A 20,895-nucleotide genomic window follows, 5' to 3' on the forward strand; every position below is an offset into this window, starting at 1 on the left:
CCACCACTTCCTTTAAGTGGCTCTTTCAGGGTCAGTGTCTGCCTGTTCACAGTATCCAAATAGGATACCGAGAGAGTTGTCTGAGGGTATGAACTTTGTGAGAAGTGCTGGTTTTCCTTTCAGCTCTGCAAAAATGCACAGCTTTGTGCTGTTGTGTAACCTTGCAGGCTGTGCGTGCCGAGTTCTGTGTTGCTTCTTTTAACACGGAAGAGTTGCAGTGAGACAACTGCAATAGCACCAGAGGGAGGGGAGAGCTGAGTTCCCACGATGTGTACAGCTGATTGCTCTGTGGCTCTCTCCAGCTTCACTGAATATTCCAGAAAATATTCCAAAGGAATTAAACCCAATGGACTGTTCGGACACAAGGCATGAGATACGCAGTCCAGATTCTGTTGAAAAACTTAAAGCTGCAGTTATGCATCAACAAAGGGACCTTGGAAATGTTTTATTTTGAAGTAGAATTTGCTGTTTTGTTGACAAATAAGTCTTGCTGTCATCACTTTTATTCTAAGTCTATAAAATGTTGGCTAATGATAGGTACTTTGACAGAACGTTTGCCTGCAGTTATTGTTTAACAGACTCATTTCAAAGTTCACAGTACAAGACATTAGCACATTTGGGTAGGTAATGCTGACATTTATATGCTATAATGAACATTATTGGTTCTGCTCTTTGCATGTAAAATAGCACAGGGAGATTTTTTTCAGCATGCTCCAAAGTCCCAGTTCTTGACCTGAAAACATCAGAATAATCTGGCGGTAAAGATGTGTGTGGTGATGGTAGAGGCAGATCAGTGTATAAATGTGTTTTTAGGTTCTCTCTGTGTATCTGTTTGTGGGAGGTGGTTGTTGTTGTTGAGTTGTTTGGGGTTTTTTTTGTTTGCTTTGGAATTACAACTGATTCCATCTTCTGAAAGCACCCAAGCTGTACCATCTGAATTGGAGAAGTGCAACTGCATCCTTTTAGCCACAAGAAGCTGTTCCTGGAAGCGTGGTGTTCAGTGGTGTCAGTGGGTGACAGAGCAGTTGCTTTTCTATGGTTGGTGTTACAGAGAGGGAATATGTGCAGAGATTTATACATATGTCACCTATGGCATGCTGGATGCAAAGGCAAGATTTTGGGGTTAGCCAGCTGGCTTTTAGGTGAGTATAAGGCAGTTGTCAGGGCAGGATTTTGAATTATTAGAGATGGACAGGGAAGAGAAGGAAATGCTGCATGGGCAAAAGGCATTTTTTGTCTTGCACTACAAGTGGGGCAGGCTTTGGGGCTAGTTTCAGGCAGGGAGATCATAAATCACAACTCTAGAAGCTATAGAGAGTTCTAAAACATTTCTTTTGAAAACTTACTGCATCTTGCCATTGTCTTGAGGCTTCCCCTCTCCCTTCATGCTTTTAAGTGGCACATTAGCTTTCAGTCAGGTATGACTTGAGGAAGAATATTGTGTTCCAGACTTGAGTACACAGGATTCAGTTTAAATCCTGCTGTGAATTTTCTTGCTGTAGTGAAAAGTAAACCTATATGCAAACCAAAAAGCCAATCACACAACAACAAAAAAATCCACTTTAATAGGATCTATTTGATCCTGGATTATGAGATTCATTGACAAGTGAAAAATATCTTCTGATGTTATAGGATGCAGGGCCTCTCACTTTTCAGTTGATAGAGCCAAGAGGTAGGAACAGAGTCAAAGTGCTGTTCTTGGTGAGGTTGTACTGGTTTGCTGCTAACATGTTTTGCATTAAGCTGCACTTTGTCTTGTGCTTGCCAAGGAATGTGACTAGGTTATCAAGATGCTCTCTTATCAATCAGGAATCAAATGATCCAGATGAGGAACACAGAGTACCTAGTGAAGGATCAGTGGAAGTAGGACAGCTTTGCTAATTAGATTCATTTTATTTTCCTTTATTTTTTTCACATCAGTAGAATTCTGCATACAAATGCAGTTGGACAGAGAGTGTCAAACAGTACAAATCATTGTTACGATACATTAATCAAGGGCATGGATGCACAGCTCTGGGGGAGAAGATTCCCCTGGCTTACGTAAGCTCTGATCTGCAGTCTCTCGGTCACCTCCTCTCCTTCCATTAGGACTCCTGATCCCAGAAGAAAGAAAAATTTCTGTCTTCTGACCCTGGAAATTTCCTTACAATGGAATTCATCAAAAGGCATGAGATGCCATGGTTAAAGTTCTGGATACAAGTGCTTATGTGCACATCTCTTTGTGGTTTCCTTTCCTTATATGACCACTGCCTCACTCAGGTCCCCCCTAAAGCTATACTTTTGTGCAATTAAAATTTAGAAGTGGCAGCAAGCAGAGTCAGGATGCAACTCAAGCATCATGTCTTCATGCGTTCTGAAGAATCTATTTTCTATGTCAGGCTCTTATCGCTGAGAAATGAGTGAAGCCTCTGCATCCTGGAACGTTTTGGGAAATCATTGCACTGAAGGGAATTAGCATGCACTCACAGAGCAGGGAGCCAAAAATAAATGGCTTTGGGGTCCTTTTGTTGTACAGGCAAAGCACCCTAATGTTGAGATGCTTATAAGTTTTCCTTCTGCAATCACCTTTGTCCAGCTCCCTGTGCCTCTTGTTTGCAGCCCCCCCCACAGTCCCTCTGCTGCAGCACTGGGCTGACTTTGCCGGCAGTTCTGACTCGGTATTTATCCTGATGGGTTGCACAACAGAGCCTCAGTCAGAGCCCTGGGAGAAAAGAAAAGAAAGAATAGCCTTGTGGTCAAGGTACTAGCCCGAAACGTGGATTTTGATACACTTTGTCAGACTTGTTTTGTAATACAGCTCGGAAGTCCCTTAGGGACTGGCTGTCACAAGGTATTTTGTCTCTTAATTACCTTTTGAAATCAATGGGAGATTGTGTACCTAAATATCTGCATGAGTTTTATCCTGTACATTTTTGTTTACAGCCTACTAAGGAGAGAACATGACTTTTCTTACCTCACAGGACTGTGACTGTGGGGGAGCAAAAGGGAGCTCAGAGAAACCTCTACCCTGGATGTAAGAGTGAGGCACTCTGTAATTACCTCTTCTCTCTTCCCTAATCACATCTCTTTCAGTACATAATCTCTTCTTCTGAACGTGCACACACAGACTGAGGTATGCACACCTTTTCTTGTATGTATATATCTATACACACACACACCTGCAGGAATGCATATAAATAGGAAATGTTATTAGTTTTATACTTATATAGGGGGGGTTGAGACATAATTAAAATGAAATACTTTATGTTGTGTATACCTGTTGTTTTTGCATTCTATCCATCAGTTTTCGTTAGGGCAAGGAGATCAGCAGATCTGCAGGCTGCAGAAAGCACTTGATGTTTTGCCTGGAGTCAGTGATTGCTGGCTTAAGGACCTTCCTCACCATCCATGCAGCTTATGTCCTGACTGTGATTAATAAAATGCAGGTCCCTTGGCTGTTTCTCACCATATGTGTTAAATCTGGATGGACGGATCTGAACTGCAACTATTGCTAGGTAGAAAGCAGCTTGCTAAGACAATTTGAGGGAAGAAACAAACAATTTATCTATGGTTGAAAGGACATAGATAATAAGTTCTGAGTAAAACGCTCCTTAAGCATTCTTTTCCTGCCTCAAAGGTAATTGTAAAGTACTTTGAGATCGTTGATAGGGAGCTCACAATATCCTTACACAACTCTTACTTTTCTCCCCTCTAAACAGAGAAGAAACTAATATGAACTGATCCTGTGGGGGGGTCACGTTCCTTTGGCTGGCAGAAGGCTGCACTCACTAGCAGTCACTGATTTAAGATTAGTGATATTTTCTTTTCAATTAAAACAGAATGTAAAAATATTGCCCAATTAGAAAGCATTATAGTGTGTTTATAAGTACCCTTGAACGTGCTTATCCACTGGGAGCATGCAGATGTCTGTTGGAATTTAATTTCTCTGCAGCACGTTGGGGGTGGGGACAGAAGAGAAGTAGCCAGAAAATGATGGCTGCTGCAGTAAATACCAGGCTTCTTCCAGTGACCTGTGCTGACTGCAGAGCTTATTACAGCTAATGTAAGCATAAAACATCTGCTCAGCGATGCTGTTCTCCAGCTGCTCTGTATTGATACCGGCAAATTATGCGTTCTGGGCTGATTGTTGCCTGTTGTGGGGAGTCATGAGGAAAAGGAGTTGTCACATTTTAGTGCTTGTGGTAAAAAAGATGTTATGAAATACCTTCAAGGCAGCATTGCTCTTTAAGCAGTGGCAACCTCGTTTCACCTCGGTACTGTGATCCCTTCTGAGCTCCAGAGTCATAGGTGTGCAGGCCGGCAGGAATCCCGTGGGTGGCTGATGTAGCTTGTAGCAGACGGCATGGATGGTGAGTAAGGCTGTTGTTTCAGAAAGCTAACTTTAGAGCCCCCTAAGGGTGTGTTTGAGTGATTTCCTACAGGAAACACCAAATAAGTGTTGGCAGGTGGTGACACCCTGCGCTAAGGCAGAGGTGGTGAACCTGGTGCTCTCAGTCTAGCAAATTCTTCTTTGGAGCACAGCACTGTGCTGCCGTGTGGTCTGTGCCGTGCTTCCACTGGGCCATTGAAGGCGAATCCGGGGCACTGCCTTCAGGAGCTTGCCATTTAGCTTCATTTCAGTTTTTAGCAAGGCTAATGCTTCCACTGAGGTGGCTTTCACCCATCCCAAGGGTGTGCAGCATCAGCTACTTGTGCTGTTTGCAGTGTATTTTCTCCCTCAGGCCACAGCTCCGGTGAGTGCATTTGTGTGGCACATTGTCTCCAGGTGGCTGTCATGGGGATGAAGCCCCAGAGTTGGCCAGTTAGTGTCATGCAGCAATTCCTGCCTGGTTTGTACCCAGAGCAGATGGACTGACTCCTTTATGATCTGGTAAGCTGGCTCTGCGCAGTGGGCAGAGTCTCAGCTGTACAAAGAATACAAAGCTGTTTGGGGTCACCAGACTTTTACCTGGTTTCCAGACTCTGTAGCTGTTGCTATTCTATGTGGGAAGAAAACGCTGCTTCTCAGGGGATGTTCTGTACAACATCTCTCTCCTTTTTTTTGAGGGGTGTGGTGTGGTACTGTTTTCTTAGTTTTTTTGGTTGTTGATTTGTTTTATTTTTTTCAGCGTACTGTTTCTGTAGGGGATCCTGGCAGTAAGTACAGGCCACCAGCTGAGCAGTTCTTTTGTACCAATGCTTTTGAACCTGTGCCTGTGTTAGTGTATGCCCTAGGGAAGTAGCTGAGGTAGGATTATTCACACCCTTGATAACATTTATTTTATTAGCAGCAGCTTCAGTTTCTCTAATTTTCAGCACTTGGAGGAGATGCAGAATTTGTTGTTTAGCCAGAAAGCTTTCACATGGGTTTCCATGTGTGGATCTTGTTTCCATGGCATCAACCTTTAAGCTGGAGAAGCATTGGTGGGAGCATTAGCCAATGAAGAGGTATTAAGGAGCAGCCCTGCTCCTGTGTAGGGCTCTGACTTGTGGCAAGGGTAGTGATATGGGACATGGTGATGTCTTCTCTGTTTTAACAGTCAGGGATTAAAGCTTTGCCTCTCTGCAATACTGTGGAGTAGAAGACTGATGCAACCCTGCTGTTTCTCTTGCAAAGGCATTGCTTTGCCAGCTGCTTTGTTTTGATTTTGTTGAAGATGAAGCTGTGCTGTGGCTTGAATTACTTTTCCTGCCTTGTTTTCCCAAATGCTTTAATACCCTCACTAAATACCTCTATCTGAAAGAGTGTTTTTTCTTCCTTGCCATCACTGTGTTAGGAAGGCAATGACAAACGTTTTCCTGTTGCAGTTATGGTGTGGCTATGTTGTGAGAAGTAGTGGTCACAGTATTTACTGTTGCTCAGCAATAAACAGAGTTGCTCAAAACCAGTCTGTGTCTCAGTCTGGGGTGTCTCTTTTCCACTAAATGCTCAAGCAAAATGAGCTGAGTACAAGGACTGTTTTGTTAACTTCTGTGGTTTTATGTTGTGCAGACACTGAGGTGATTGTAGCAGTTTCTCTGGCCATAAAAACTATAAAGTTATGCATGCATAAAACCATATAAAATGTTGATGGTGTGGACCTCTATTTTTTTAATATAGTTGAGCATATACTTATAGTTTATATTTTATCATTGCAAATGTACTTTGAAGAAGTAGAAGAATGGGCTTATTAATTTTCTCCAGCTCAGTAGTTCGTGTAATGGGCAAGTAGGTGTAAGACAATGGACCAGATACAGAGTTTTGAGGGGGTTGCTTGTGTTTGAAGTCAAAACTTGAGGATGCTCAGCAGAGTAGCGTTGTGTAAGATGATGTCCCTTACGTCAGACCATTATGCCAGCAGTGACATTGCAAACTAATTCAGTGGACAAGACAAGCCCTTGCAGTAGGGTAGCAGGCTGCTGCTCTCTGTGCTTGGATTGCTATAATTAGTGAAGATCTTTTGAAAGCTTAGTAAGTTATACTATGTGATAGATGCTAAAGCAACTTAAACACAGGCCACGTTCACAGCAGCTGCAAAGAAAGACAAATACACTGTGAATTCGCTTTGAAAAGAAAGTCAAAACTGATTTCCATCCTTAATGAGCTGGGAAGAAAATGTTTCCATTAGTTCCTTTCTTTTCTTCTGCAGCTTTTTAAAAATGAAACCAGCCTGCTACTAACAGAAGAGTTGAGTTCTGTGGTGTTTTTTCATCATTCTAGACAACTAACCACAGGGATTGTAGCACTTCAGGTTTATCACACTGAGCCTGTATACTGTAGCCTGAATACTTCCTGTGCAGTTCTTCAGGGATCACCTGGAAAAACAGCTTGGAGATCTTCATCACCCTTTAGATTCTCAGTGTGGCTCTGATCTAGCAAAGGCTTAATCTGCCTTTGCCCTGTGCTCATGAATAATCTTGTTGGATGCTTGTCTAGCGTGTGTTGTTTTGCAGAACTGTGGTCAGTCTTGCTCCTAGGGATTGAGATGTCAGTGGTGGCTGCATTTCGAGAAGCAATTGCCTGTTTATTAACGAAACAGACATACCTCCTTGCCACCAAATCCCTGAGAGAGATTAAAAATGAAGGTTTGTTTAAAAGTGAAACCACTTCAAACTTGATTTTTGCATCGTACAAACAGTAGTTGTTTGTTTCAGGTTAATTTTAATTTCCTGTCATAATTGTGGCTGTCTTCCTACTGGCAAGTGGGTTCTCTTTTATTCATTCAAGCTTCTTTTGCAGGTTGCCTGTGGCTCAGAGCATAATCTGGCAGTAGTTGGTAAGTAGCTTAATATTATGTCAAATCCTCTCACCTTTTTTTCACTTTTAAGTTCCACAAGATGAAAGAAAAACATGCACATCAAACATACTGGGTGATTAAGGGCATTGTGTGCAACTGAAAGGAGGAAAGTGACATACAGATGTGGTGGAAGAAGAGAAGCCAGCAGCAAGAGTGGTAATGACAGAAAGGTGCCCTTGTTGACCAGTTCATGTAAGGAGAGAAGGGCTGATGGATGTAGCAGCAAAATACATTTGCAAAGTGCTATGGCCTGTTTTAGAATGGAGCCATTGCAATGATTCAAGCTGCTGGTCCAGGGTAGCATCTAAACTTTTCACTGGTCAAAAGTGTCTTTGTTTAACACGGAAATTTGCGATGAAAAAAAATCCTGGCTCTTTTGTTGTTCAAAGCTTGGAAAATCTTCAAAATGTCAGTCAGTGGTAGTTAGGTCAGGTTCTTTAGTGCATCTTAGTATAATGAAGCTGTTGTAATAATGATGAAAGTACAAGGAGGCTAATGTCAGGGGCAGAATTGAATTCTGTGTACTAATTGCAGGAACAATCCAGATTCTTGCTTCCAAGCCATGAATTGATTACTGAAGTTTGATACATGATTGCTATTATTTATAATTACACATTTAAGATAATTTTTAACTGTAGATTTTCTAGTGCTTCATAAAGGAGGTCAGCATAATTATCCCCTCTAATAGGGTGAGAGAGGTGAAGAAAGGAATTCTATGTTAACCAGAGCTGCAAATGGCCTTCTAACTTAGAGTTTAGCACTCCATCCACATAGACATTTTTGATTGCCATGACTAATGCATTGAGATGCTAAGGGAAAAATTTGTTGAAGTTTTAGAATGGTAAGTGTGGAGAAAACAACTATTTGCATTCCATGTCCTAATTTTTAAGATGTTTATTTAACTTGATGTCTTAGCAGTTCCATTAAGTGGCCACAGAGGTGGACTTCTGTATAAGTAGTATATTTCCACGTGCTACAGAACCACGGCATGGTGGGTGTTGGAAAGGACTGCTGGGGATCATCCTGTCCACCCCCCCTGCTAAAGCCTCTTCACATATATATACTATAGTGTATTTTATAACTATTCTTCTACAGTGAAACCTTGTGGTGGAATTCATGGCTGGATTTAAGAAAAGATTTTCCCTTTGCCTTTTCCCTCCTTGTTCACTGTCACATGCCTGTGTTAATTGTCAGGCTGGTGTCTCTGAATGTCGCCTGAAGAGCAATCTGAAGAATCACATTGTGTTTCTTGCTGAATTGATGAAGCGAAAGTGTACTGCTAGCAGATTCCTCAGTGTGCATGAAAGCAAAACTTTAAACAACCTCTTCATGTCCTTTGAGCTTTTTCTGGCTTCTAGGCAGAAACCTCTGGAAAAAGTGGGTAGGGGAGAGAAATTCTAGGGGAGAAAAAAAAAGGTTAAAATAAAGAACTTTGCATATGTAGAGAATGTCTTGTTCTTGTCTTAAGTTGGTATGCTCAGTGAATTCAAGAGGAAAATGATCAATGCTGGAAGCAAGTCAATTTGAAGGACAAGGAGATGTGATGCTATTATTACTTTTCAAACTAAACAACTATGACACATTTTATTCCTGAAAGGAATTTTTACATATGTTTTTAGAATGTTGACTGCTGGGAACATTTTGTGGTAGGATTTTTCTGATCATTTGTCAATCTTAGTTCAAAACTGTCAACAGTTATATTCCTTTAAAAGATACCACCACACAGATTTCCCTAAATATGTCTGCTTGAGTGCCCAATTTTCTGATAACATGATCCAAGCAGAGTTTATTAGGACAACTGTATCGTCAGTTCATTTCTTAATCAGCAAATGCTGAGATGATTGACTTCTGGACTGAAGTAACTCAAGTTCAATGTGAAAGATAAACTGAAAATCAAGCCTTTGACAGTATAATATTCAAGTCCTTGCTTCTGGTAGTATATACAGATGCGTTTGTGCTTTTTTACTTTGTATCATCTTTTAAAGAGAAACATTTTTGAAGCAGAGAGGCTAGATTTATGATTCATTTTACAAGTGCTGAAGCAGTGTTCCAATCATCTTGCTGATGATACAAACTGATTTGTGGGGCTAGCAAGCAGCTAGTTTTTTCATGTTACTTTATATAGTCTGCACGCATTTGTATGGTTCAGCTATTTGAGTTCTCTGTTCTTGCTGCCTTCTACCAGAATGAGAAAAAATTTGGCTGTTATCTTCACTGTGGTGCCACTGACTCCTCTTTTCCCAGGTAAATTGAAGAAAATCAGTTTTCGTTTGACCATGAGGTAGATGTTTGATACCAAGGAAAAGGAGGTACAGGAGGCCTCCAGATATACCTGCATTCCTAAACTTAATGTGTGAAAAGTGATAATTAGTACATGAAAAACTGTAAACATCTTCACTTGATGTCAAAGCAGCTTTCACTTGAAAACAGAAATCCCTGCTTAGTAATAAAAAGCCTTGTGCTTCTCACCTTAACCAAGGATTAATTGTCATGGGAGCCAGCCTCTATTTGATAGAAAAAAAACAAATAATTATTTATTAAATCACTCATATCTGAAAAACATCTCCCAGGACCAAAAACTGTGTGTGCAGTTTGCACCACAGAGGCTGTACTTTCAACCTGAGTGTGATAGCTGCACCATGCAGCACTGAATGTCATGATATTAAGACAATTTTTGAATGACTGAAGTGCCTAATAGAACTAAATCACTGTGACAAAGTTGAGCTTTCTCATGTTTGGGAATCAGGGAGTGTTTTCAACACTGTAAAAGTAAGGGGGTTTGATACTTAAAAGTATGTGAATAGAAATGGTATTTAAGGAAAAGGCTCTTATCAGGTTCCTGCCCTGCTCCCCACTAAGCCTTTGATCCTCCCTTTTAAAAGAAGAGTTACCCTTTCAGGGAACGTGTAGCATGCCACATGCAGCTCATGTAGTGCTGTAGTTGAAGCAAGCAATATTAACTATGCAGAAGTAGAGTTGCTATAAAATGTGTGCGTATCTTGACTGTGCTGCAAGAACAGGGCACAGAACAGAATACCTTGAAGAGCCTCCAAAGATAAATGTCAGGCCTCCTTCAGGTAGTAAAAAAAAATGTTACAAAGATGACAGTTTTATAGCCTGGCTCCCTCAAACCATGATAAAGCATCATAATCCCTTTTTTGGTCTTGTTCTTAGTCATTATTTTGACCTGTATGAACCAATAAAAGTAGCTAAAAGACAGGTACTGGAGGCTGTGTAGGGAGAAACACTTACTCTAAGAGCTTATTAGCTTCAGTTGAAATAATTTGTTAAAGCAGCCTTCAAAGGGGAATTTAGGTCCTCTTGACTGTACACTTAAAAGCAGTCATTTCTTACCCAGTCTGTGCATGCCTACAGTAGTGCAGCAGCTGATACCAAACCTCATTGGAGATTTTTCTGCTTGGATACTTTAAATATTTTTGTATGTTTGGAGAGGAAGACATGGATCTTTCTAGAAAATACTATCTTCTGTGGTGTTTTGAAGGGGAAGAGTGTTCAGATGTGTGGTTACCTCAAACAGTGCCAATGGCTTTTCCTTACACTTTGATAGTCAGGATGGTGAATGCTGACTTCTGCTCAAGGCTGTGTTACTTTCTTGCACGGAGGATTTAGAACTGCCTTCAGTCAGAGTGTCCACAAACACCACCTTTGATAGCACTGTGTAGTGACCTACATCACAGGGGCACTGCCAGTGCAGGTGATGGTGGTGCAGCAGCAGTCAGAAGAAGAAATGGGACTTGAGGATTACTGTTGTTCTCCAGTTACTCCATGGTAAATTTAATGGAAGAACAGTCTTTGTAGAGGAAGTTAGAAAAGATCTCTCCACTCAAACGCCAGGTTGTGCCTCAAATGTTCTAAACTAAGAAGTACAGCAGTGCTGGAGGGGCAGTAAAAGAATTATTATTCCATGATCTGTATGTTCTCATGCTGAAAGAACGTAGTGATTATGAGCTGGAAGATAAGTGATCAAAGTGATGCCAAAATTAGGCAGGTGGTTACACATTCCTAAAACGGTGGTGGTGTTAGTGGCATCCCCAACAGTTCAGTTGCACATTTTATAATGGGGAAGCTTAGGGAGCCACTGCCTCTTAATTAAGGAGGTCACGTTCCTCTGGAGAAGTTCCACGATTCCAACCAAGTCATGGTCTAAAGCATCAGTAGAGGCAGCAGTGTGACAGCTTACGAAAGGCATATTCCTATGGCGGTGAGCACCAATGGGCAGAGAGGCCGGCGCGGGCTTGACGGACGGGGCTGTGCGCCGCGCTGACAGCGCTGCGGAGCTGCTGGCGGCAGCCCTGCGCAGGGGCGGCGGCAGTCGTGTGTCTGACATTCCCTCCCGGGGCACTCAGCAGGCTGTCATCGGGGGAACAGCAGAAATTCTCTCTCTCGCTTTTCATGTCGCTGTAGCGTTTGGAGGAGTCTGCGGCATGCACAGTGGAGGGCACTGGTGTTCAGCAAGGATCCTCCGTCTGCCAGACTGTTGCTTTATTTATTATGCATGAAAAGCCCCGGTGCAGGCAGGGTCTCTGGTAAAGGCTTCCTGGCACAGCAGCACGGGGTCATGTTGCAGCACGCTGGCTCTTTGCGTTGCAACACTAATCGCATCCTCTGTTTATTAAAGGGCACCTGGCAGGACTTTGAGTAACCATCACTGTTGCTTTCGTGGGGGTTATATGTCGGCCTTCTAAATTTGTTGTCTGGCAGAGCCATTTTGTATGTCATTTAGCTCTTAATGTGGCTTTGACTGTTAAAGTAGCTCATGCTTCCCGTGTCGCGTTTAGATACAGTGAGTCCGAACAGTGCTGTTCAGATGCCCTTCTGCGTTGTGTTTCTGTTCATAGACTGTTTCATGCTCCAGGTAAACTAATTGTTCCTCTGGTAAGATAGAAGCTGAAAATGAATTTCAACTGTCTGATTTTTTTTTTTCCCCCCAGCAAGTTACTGTCACAAACTCTAATCCTCTGATCTCTTTGAGCTTCTTTTCCAAGGCTAGAAGAAAGCCAGCTTGCCTGCTATTAAAATTTGTGGGTGTAAGGTGATGAGGAAAGGCTAACCTGAGCATGTGGAAAAGCTTTCTGGTGGGGCTGCAAAAAGTTTAGGATCAACCAAATGGTTTGAAAACAGTGCCCGCTGGTTACAGCAAAGGCAGAATAATGTGCTGTGTAAAGCTAACTAAAGCCGCGAGGCAAAAATGAGATCATGTTGACCCCCCCCAAAAAACTTAAGAGTTTAGGGTAAGATAGCTCGAAGTGCAGGGTGTTGCACTTTGGCCACAACAACCCCATGCAGAGATACAGGCTGGGCTCAGAGTGGCTGGAGAGCAGCCAAACGGAGAGGGATCTGGGGGTGCTGATTGATACCCACCTGAACATGAGCCAGCAGTGTGCCCAGGTGGCCAAGAGAGCCAATGGCATCCTGGCCTGCATCAGGAATGGTGTGGTCAGCAGGAGCAGGGAGGTCATTCTGCCCCTGTACTCTGCACTGGTTAGACCATACCTTGAGTACTGTGTTCAGTTCTGGGCCCCCCAGTTTAGGAGGGACATCGAAATGCTTGAGCGTGTCCAGAGAAGGGCGACGAGGCTGGGGAGAGGCCTTGAGCACAGCCCTACGAGGAGAGGCTGAGGGAGCTGGGATTGGTTAGCCTGGAGAAGAGGAGGCTCAGGGGTGACCTTATTGCTGTCTACAACTACCTGAAGGGTGGTTGTGGCCAGGAGGAGGTTGCTCTCTTCTCTCAGGTGGCCAGCACCAGAACGAGAGGACACAGCCTCAAGCTATGTCAGGGGAGATTTAGGCTGGAGGTGAGGAGAAAGTTCTTCACTGAGAGAGTCATTGGACACTGGAATGGGCTGCCCGGGGAGGTGGTGGAGTCGCCGTCCCTGGGGCTGTTCAAGGCAGGATTGGACGTGGCACTTGGTGCCATGGTCTAGCCTTGAGCTGTGTGGTAAAGGGTTGGACTTGATGATCTGTGAGGTCTCTTCCAATCCTAATAATACTGTGATACTGTGATGTGCCTGTACTGCATCTCCTATGACTGAAACGATGTCTAGATTTTACACCTGCCTTATTTCCCAGGGTTTGTCGCTGTACCAATGTGTGTTCTGAGTGATGTGACTCTGCAGAATGCTTTGTTCAGCTTGCTCTTTGTGTGCTTACCAGTTGGGATTGTGGCGTCTTGGGAGTCAGACCGGCCTCAGTGTGTTTGAGCACTGGCTAGCATAATGTGACCCCTTTTGTCATTTCTGTTTTGTTTCTAATACTGCATTGCAGCTAATAATAGCTGCAATCACTTCCCTTCCTCTCAGAGAGACAATTAAAAATACAGTGAATCCTGGTGGGGGTGTCTCTATCTTAACTTACATCATTTAGCATGTAAACAGGTAATAGTGCAGTACATGTCACATTGTTTCCAGCGTGGTTTCTTCTCGTTAGCACATACGGAGTGGCTTCAGCTCTGAAGATAAAAGCTGTTACTTTTATGGATAAGGAACTCACAGTTGTTTTAGAACTTTTAATGTGTCACTGTGGTGTCACCTTATGGTTTGTCTGAAATTGAGCTTTTGTGCACTAACTGCTGTGTTTCCTGCGAGACACCAGATTACATCTGGGATATTTCTGCTGTGTGAAGAACCCTGCAAAAGAAGAGTAAGAGACAAATGTGCAGTATTAACCTTTGGGGACAGCTAAAACCATCGAACTGGAAGTGGCAGTTAGAGGAGACAATTGTCATAGGAAGCTAGCAAACAACCAGCAAGTGCTACCAAGCAAGGATTTCACTTGAAGCAGACTGAGTAGAGAGCTTTTGCTTGGAGGTATTAGTGCCTGCTTCCTGAAAATTAAGGAGGATAGGAAGACTGTTAATAGTAGGAGCTGAAGTCCAGATGCCTGCAGTCCTTTGTTAGAGGGTTCACTGGGTAGATACTAAGTATTTAGAAAACAAATTAAATTTTATTGTATTTATTTATGTGCAGGCTTTAAGTGGAGCAATTACTTGAAAGTAAAAGAAAAATATATCCTCTCTCTATATATGAGGCTTATTGATCTTAAATTTCATGGAAGCAAACAGGAGTAACAAAAATAGTCACCCTTGCTCACCAAAGAGAGATTAAGTATTGGCTATAAAATAGAATAAAAGGAATGACAAATGTCTGTCTTGAGGGAGTCATCTAGAGCACATGGGAAAGATACTGAGTAAAAGCACAGGGCCACTAAAGCAGCTGAAGGCACCTGAAAGTGCAACAACTTAAGGCTTCAGTGCTGTCCTACTGGCAAATGCCTGAGTAGGCTGGGCCAGTCAATTCTGGGTTCTCTACATCTAATAACCTGAGCAAAATTCCAAGTGTATTGTTGAGTAGAAATTTTGCAACTTGAAGGTTGACAACAGGGAAAGGTAATGCAGTTTTGGGATTTTACAATACATTTTGGTCACATTCTTCAACTGTTCTCTTTCAGTTATGAAGGTCAAAAAAAATCTTTTGAAAGCTAAAGCTGAAGGCAGAGATGCTGACGGTGACAGAGTTCTGAAAGATGATGCTGTAAGGATACATAGAAAATATTGCAGGGCTGGTGATGCAACGGACACCTCTGCCACAATACAGATATCCCTCACGTGGCTGTAATTGCACAGGACTCAGCAAAGCAGGTTTATTCAAAGTTTTATAAACCAAGGTGAGTGGGAAGTTGTTCCTACAGCTTTCTGTTAGGGCAGATCCTCCTTGCCCACTTCAGGATCAGGAAATAGTAGTAGAAAAAATCTAAAGGTATTACCTGGCAAGTAAGGTTGGTTTACTTACTGATAACAAAACAGCAGCCATTCAAGCTTGCAACCCTGGAACAAGCTTTCAGGGTAAAACTGAAGTGTTTTATCAAAAAACGTTGTCTCTAGAGAAGTGTTTGAAAAAACAAAATAGTAGGGCAAAGAGGTCAAACCAGAGATGGAAGGTTGACATATTTGTAAAAATTACCCTTGCCTTGTCCTAGCTTTTTGAACTTGTTTGACTCAAACAGTTCTTTATGAAAGCAAGGTAACAAAGTAATTAAACTAAAATAGGCTTTTGAGACTCATTTCACTATTGTGCTTTTTGCAGAGGCTGAGAGGCAACCAGGAATTTGTTATTATTTCTGACAGATGTCTTTGCCTCGCTTTTCTTTCTTCTATTTGAATGGTGTGAAAGTGAGACTGAAATAGGGTTGTAAGAGACCTTTCCCTTGGCACATTTAACATTTCTTTGGGGGCAGTGAGAGAAGTTTGATATATTCATGCTGATCAAGTAAATCAAACAGGAATCAGGTGAAGCATGTTACAGTTGTGGCATGTCTTCAAACACAGCTGTAGTTAAAAGAACACTGAATGAAGTGAGGAGGTGAACCTGCTACATATAAAGGTCTTGGTGTCCATCAATCTTTTAACAAAAAAAAAGCTTTTATCACCTATGCATATGATAGTGATAGTTCCAAACTTGCTAAAGATAGTGCAGCTGTCTGTGTTCTTACAAACAAAGCAGTCAACAAAACCAGAAACACCCCCCCTCCAAACTGTAGTTACAGTATGCTAAGTCTTGATTTTTTAGACAAGGTAGTGATATTTTCTCTATCTTGGTAAGTATTCTGGCCTACATCCTCCTCACCCCTGCAAATCTAATGAAATATGAGTATTACAAAAATAATATATGATGTATTGATTCTGGCTTAAACATTGTTTACATTCTAGTGCTGATTCGCTAAATAAAATGTTTTCTAGGATGGCCTTCAGGTTATGCCAGGAATTCATGGTACAGGATCTGATCTCTTCCCTCTCCCTTTCATGTGACCTTGGATTGGAACAAATGACAAGATTAAAGGGATTATTATGGGGAGCCTTAGCCCAAGACAATAGGTGGAAGAGGTGAAACTGCTAAATGAGCTGATAGAGGACAGAAAATCCAGTGTTTAACTGTGCTTTTGTACGTGGTTAATAGTCACTTGCTATTTGTTTTAATGTGGGTTATCCTGTGAGTGTGAGGTTGCACCCAAGGAAGCCTGACAACCATATTTGCTCTTAGGCACAGTTTCAGCCAGCTCTCCTGATGCTGTACCACACTGAAGTTCCCAGTGCTTCCAGCAGCTGTGAGAGTGGCCTCCAGTGCTCTCAATGACCATCCTTCCTGTGACCTTTCCAGACCTGGGTTGCTATGGGGAACTTCACAAAATAGATTCTCAGAGTTTTGATAAGTGACCTGCAGTCACCTTGAAAAGGAAAATGATGCTGTTCTGTCCCCCCCTAGAGTACCACTGTCAGTGAGATGTTCTGCAACACAAGACACAATCCTATTCTGATGAGTGGAGGAAGTGTATGGCTAGAAGATTGCAGTTTCCATTTTTCTCAGTAGGGAAAGAAATCTATCACTCAGGAACTTTGAAGAGAAAGGATTCTGAACTTGATATTGATAACTTGAGATGTTATTATTTTTGTTCAGTTGTGGATGATGTCAGAAAACCAACTTAAAACACGGGGAAATTCTTCTATTAGGGTATGTCATTAATGGTAGAAACACGGAATGCTTTGGGTTGGAAGGGACCTCTAGGCCCTGTAGTCCAACACCCTTGCAGTGAGTGGGGACAATCATCTCTTCTACCCTTTAGGGATTTTGCTATTAAATTGTTAAAATATTTAACCCATTGTGACCCTAGTGACAAATCTCAATTTCCAAGAGATTGAAGAAGTAAGCAGATGCTTTGCTGTGAATGCTCAAGTTATTAAACTGCGGGTTGTCTTCTCTATGCCTTTGATTTTCAGTGACACAGCTGCTATCTTGCTGAGTTGAGACATCTCAGATAATGGGCAGGATGACAAGGATTACAAATGCATGTAATACTTTAGTTCTGAGTAGAGAGTTCACTTGGCTTGAAAGATAGATTTGCTGTGGCATGCAAACGTTACTATTTTTATGTGCTTTCTTCTGTACTCTTTTTTTTGTTTGATTTTTTTTTTTTGCATTTGTTTTCTTCAGTTCTGAACATTTCAAGGTCCTTTAAAACTGAACAAAACAAAAGTTTTATCTCTTAAAGCCCTGCAAAATGTTGTACTTCTAAATGAACACATGGGACACTTGATACCTGATGTGCCAGTGGTGCATGCTCTCTGTGTGCTCAAGGGGTAAGGAGTCTGGTGAGTTTTGTTGTATTGACAGAATCTTGGTAGCTGTTACGTTTGCCAACATGTAATTTTTTGTGATGCTGTTTTAATAAATGCTTACTTGGAATAAATTGTTTCTTAGTTTTGATAGGAATCATTCATGTTTGTAGCTGTTCCCGGATGATGTAACATAGTAGGTCACTTCGAGGCAAGTTCTGTAACTGAGCCCTCCACATGGAACTGAGGCATTGCAGTTGCCTGTGAATTCATCCTGTTAATGTGTGCTTCACACTGAACATGCAGGGTGGTGTGTTGTGTGTGACAGGTTGGTAATGCATGCTAATTCTTTCTGATGTAGCCAGAACACAGATAATTCTGGCCTTTTCCTAGAAGTAGATGTTAGCTTAGGGAAGAAAGGCAACTGTCTTATGTTGTTTTTATGCAGAGGAGGAGAAAAATTCCACTAGTCTTCATGCTCTTCCATGAGTTATTGGATGACCATCTCACCATGTGGTTTGTTGTCACTGAACATGCCTTCAGTCCTCTGTTACAGGACTTTCTGAGGGGTAATGAAAGGATTCATCCTAGAGGCAACTTTTGGACACACTTATTTTTAGCTTGAAGGTGTCTTTAGTCCCATTAGTGCTGTTCTATTCCTCCTTAGGAACACCAGACAGGAAGAAGGCAGCTGCAAGTCTCCTGGCACCAGAATGGAGGCATAATGAAGGTTGTTTGTCTGTGACAATTTTTTAGGTGCATCTGGCCAGTCATATCCTTAATGCTCAGCTGCTGTGTCTTTTCTGTAGGCCCAAAAGAAAAAGATATTAAGATATCAGGGTTTTAGATCCCTGCTGTTCTAAGACCACTTACTCTATTTTTAAGGGCTTTTTTTTACTTACAACTTGTTTTGCCACCTACTAATGAAAGGAGACAGGAAGCCAAATGTATTGAGCTTGATCCAAGCCCTGCATTGCCTGCTATTTACAGCAGGAGTAGTATGATGGTTTGCTGTCACTCAAATGTCACTCAGATTGCTTCAGTCTCAGTAGTACACTGTTGATTGAGTTAGCTGCAAGACAAGATTCTTCCTAGGTAAATTTTGGCTACCCTAAAATAAAGCCTGGAAGCTACTGTATAGCCTTTGTAAATTTGTTGAATAAAGAAGCAGCCACTTTTTTTTTAAGCACCGTAGTAAAGAAATCTTGTTCTGTTGACAAGTTCAGCATGAGTCTTGTGCAATACTTCTCTGTCTGCTTTAGATCCTCCTCCCTCTCCCATCTGCCACCTTCTCACTCTAAGAAAAGGAATCTCCATTCTGTCAAAGCAAAGTGCCAATGAAAAATGGGGAAAGACTTCTAAGAGCAGCTTTTGGATGAGAACATTCACTGACATCAAATAAAATCACAGCTCACTATAGTTTTGCCCTGCATACCTAGTAAAAGGTTAAGACTAACATGAAGTGTGCTGCAGTCTCACCAGTGACAGATGTGCTGTTTAAAAAGGCAGAAGAAAAAGAGGGAAGCAGAAAGTCAGAATCACTTACTAATGCTCGTGATCGGTGCTCCATGGCAACATGTTCCTTGCAAGTAACGTAGCATAAATACCTATTAAGCAAAGGGATTTCCCAGCAAGCAGATGAAATGCCAGAAACTGAACAAGAGTGTGGTGGTTTGGCTTTTTCCTCTCTGGGTAATTAGAGTAGCTACTATTCAAATATTATAACAGGAATGCATGCTCTGTACCTGTTCTGAAGGTTGGGATGTGCTTTATTTTGAAGTATCCTGCATCAGAGGCTGTGTATTTCTTTATGTTTACTATTACCAGCTTTCTTGCTTTGGCACTGTTGTTGCACTCTGCTTCTGCCTGATGTGGACTTGCAGATCCACTATCATCAGCTAACGCCTAAGAACAATACATTGGTGTTATTTTGAGGACTTCATGCATTAACTTAAGTCTCCAGGGCTGGAGTTCAAAACGGGTAATTGTTTTGACTACAAACAAACATGCTGAGTTTCATCCTAATCCTTAGGAAGCCTTGGGCCACAACTGATGACCTCTGCCCATTAGACTTAAGGGTTAGAGAATTTCAGGGCTGTTTTAGATGCTTTAGCTTGAGATAGAAGTGTAGTCACCTACAAAATAAAGATAATAAAGGTGCTTATGCTTACTTTATGCCTTAAATATTAGGTTGCAAGATACTTAGGTGGATATTTGGAGCAGGGCCAGCAGAAACCAAAAGAACTTTGTCTACAGAGATGCATTTCTCTATGACCTGTGCTAGATTGTGTGGTCCTGCTCTGGCAGGAGGATTAGACTCGATGATCTCCTTGGGTCCCTTCCAACCCCTAACATCCTGTGATCCTGAAGATGCTGAGCCTTTGGGCTCCACAGCAGGGAGTGTTGCATGATCTTAGACCTTATTGCTGTCTTACAACTACCTGAAGGGTGGTTGTGGCCAGGAGGAGGTTGCTCTCTTCTCTCAGGTGGCCAGCACCAGAACGAGAGGACACAGCCTCAGGCTGCGCCAGGGGAAGTTTAGGCTGGAGGTGAGGAGAAAGTTCTTTACTGAGAGAGTCATTGGATGCTGGAATGGGCTGCCCGGGGAGGTGGTGGAGTCGCCGTCCCTGGGGCTGTTCAAGGCAAGATTGGACGTGGCACTTGGTGCCATGGTCTAGCCTTGAGCTGTGTGGTAAAGGGTTGGACTTGATGATCTGTGAGGTCTTTTCCAACCCTGATGATACTGTGATCTCTTGGTCTTACTCTCATCACAAATTTGGCAGATTCCCTGGGGCCATGAGTTAGATGGTTCTCTGTTCATAGGCTGTTGTAGATCTATGCTCCTTGGCTTGCTGAAAGCTTACTGAACTGTCCAGTGAGAAGTCTTTGGGTATGTGCTGTTCACCCCAGCCCTGAAACTTAGCAAAAATTCCAAGTAAAAATTTTGTGATCTCCACAAAAGTGGAGGGCAGGCACTGAAGACATTGTATAGGCAAGAACTCTGTAGATGCAGCTGGTCTGAAGTCCAGTTTCTCTGCTTTATGACTTCTTTTCTTTTTGTGTACTGGGTGGACAGGAAAAAAAAAAACACAAAAACTCAGAAACAACAAACAGGCAAGAGAAGTGAGTATCTTATCCTCTGAAGAGCTGATTTCCACTCTGTTGTTATAGCACTGTAAAGCAGTCTGCTAAGCTGCCTTAGTGTTGGATAGAGCAATCTAGCTTGAAGTCAAATTTGAGTCACATTGGAAGCTGTTAGACACCTGGCCAAGGCAGTTAAATGCTGATGATGTTGCAGTACTGTGAAGCTGTAACTTGCTGAATAAATGCCTGCTATAACATGCATCCATTTAGTATTCTGTACGTGAAGTGCAAAAAGGAAAGGCATTTCTAGATGAGGAAGTTAAAAATGGGTTTGTTACCTTAATTTAAATAAGCAAATGTTGAACATAAATTGCTTCCATCTAATTAAATTCTTTTCCCCTCAGCTTGGGGTAGGTCTAATATAAGTAC

At 42.1% G+C, this 20,895-nt stretch overlaps 1 protein-coding gene across 14 annotated transcripts in view; it reads left to right on the plus strand.

The window, feature by feature from the left end:
* The window catches only part of SERGEF (secretion regulating guanine nucleotide exchange factor), a 144,048-nt gene that overhangs the window by 75,469 nt on the left and 47,684 nt on the right, over positions 1-20,895 (plus strand). For 4 of the 14 annotated variants that reach the window (XR_010306725.1, XR_010306728.1, XM_064163590.1 and 1 more), the window contains one exon: positions 7,199-7,235. The exons of 2 other annotated variants lie outside the window; for them this stretch is intronic. Coding sequence is in view for 6 of the 12 variants with exons in the window: in XM_064163590.1 (XP_064019660.1) it covers positions 7,199-7,235 (37 nt within the window). In the remaining 6 variants the exon portion in view is untranslated. 8 more of the 14 variants (XR_010306724.1, XM_064163595.1, XR_010306726.1 and 5 more) reach the window with 7 other exon arrangements.

Source organism: Pogoniulus pusillus, chromosome 24 (genome assembly GCF_015220805.1).
Source record: "Pogoniulus pusillus isolate bPogPus1 chromosome 24, bPogPus1.pri, whole genome shotgun sequence".
Classification (NCBI taxonomy): domain Eukaryota; kingdom Metazoa; phylum Chordata; class Aves; order Piciformes; family Lybiidae; genus Pogoniulus; species Pogoniulus pusillus.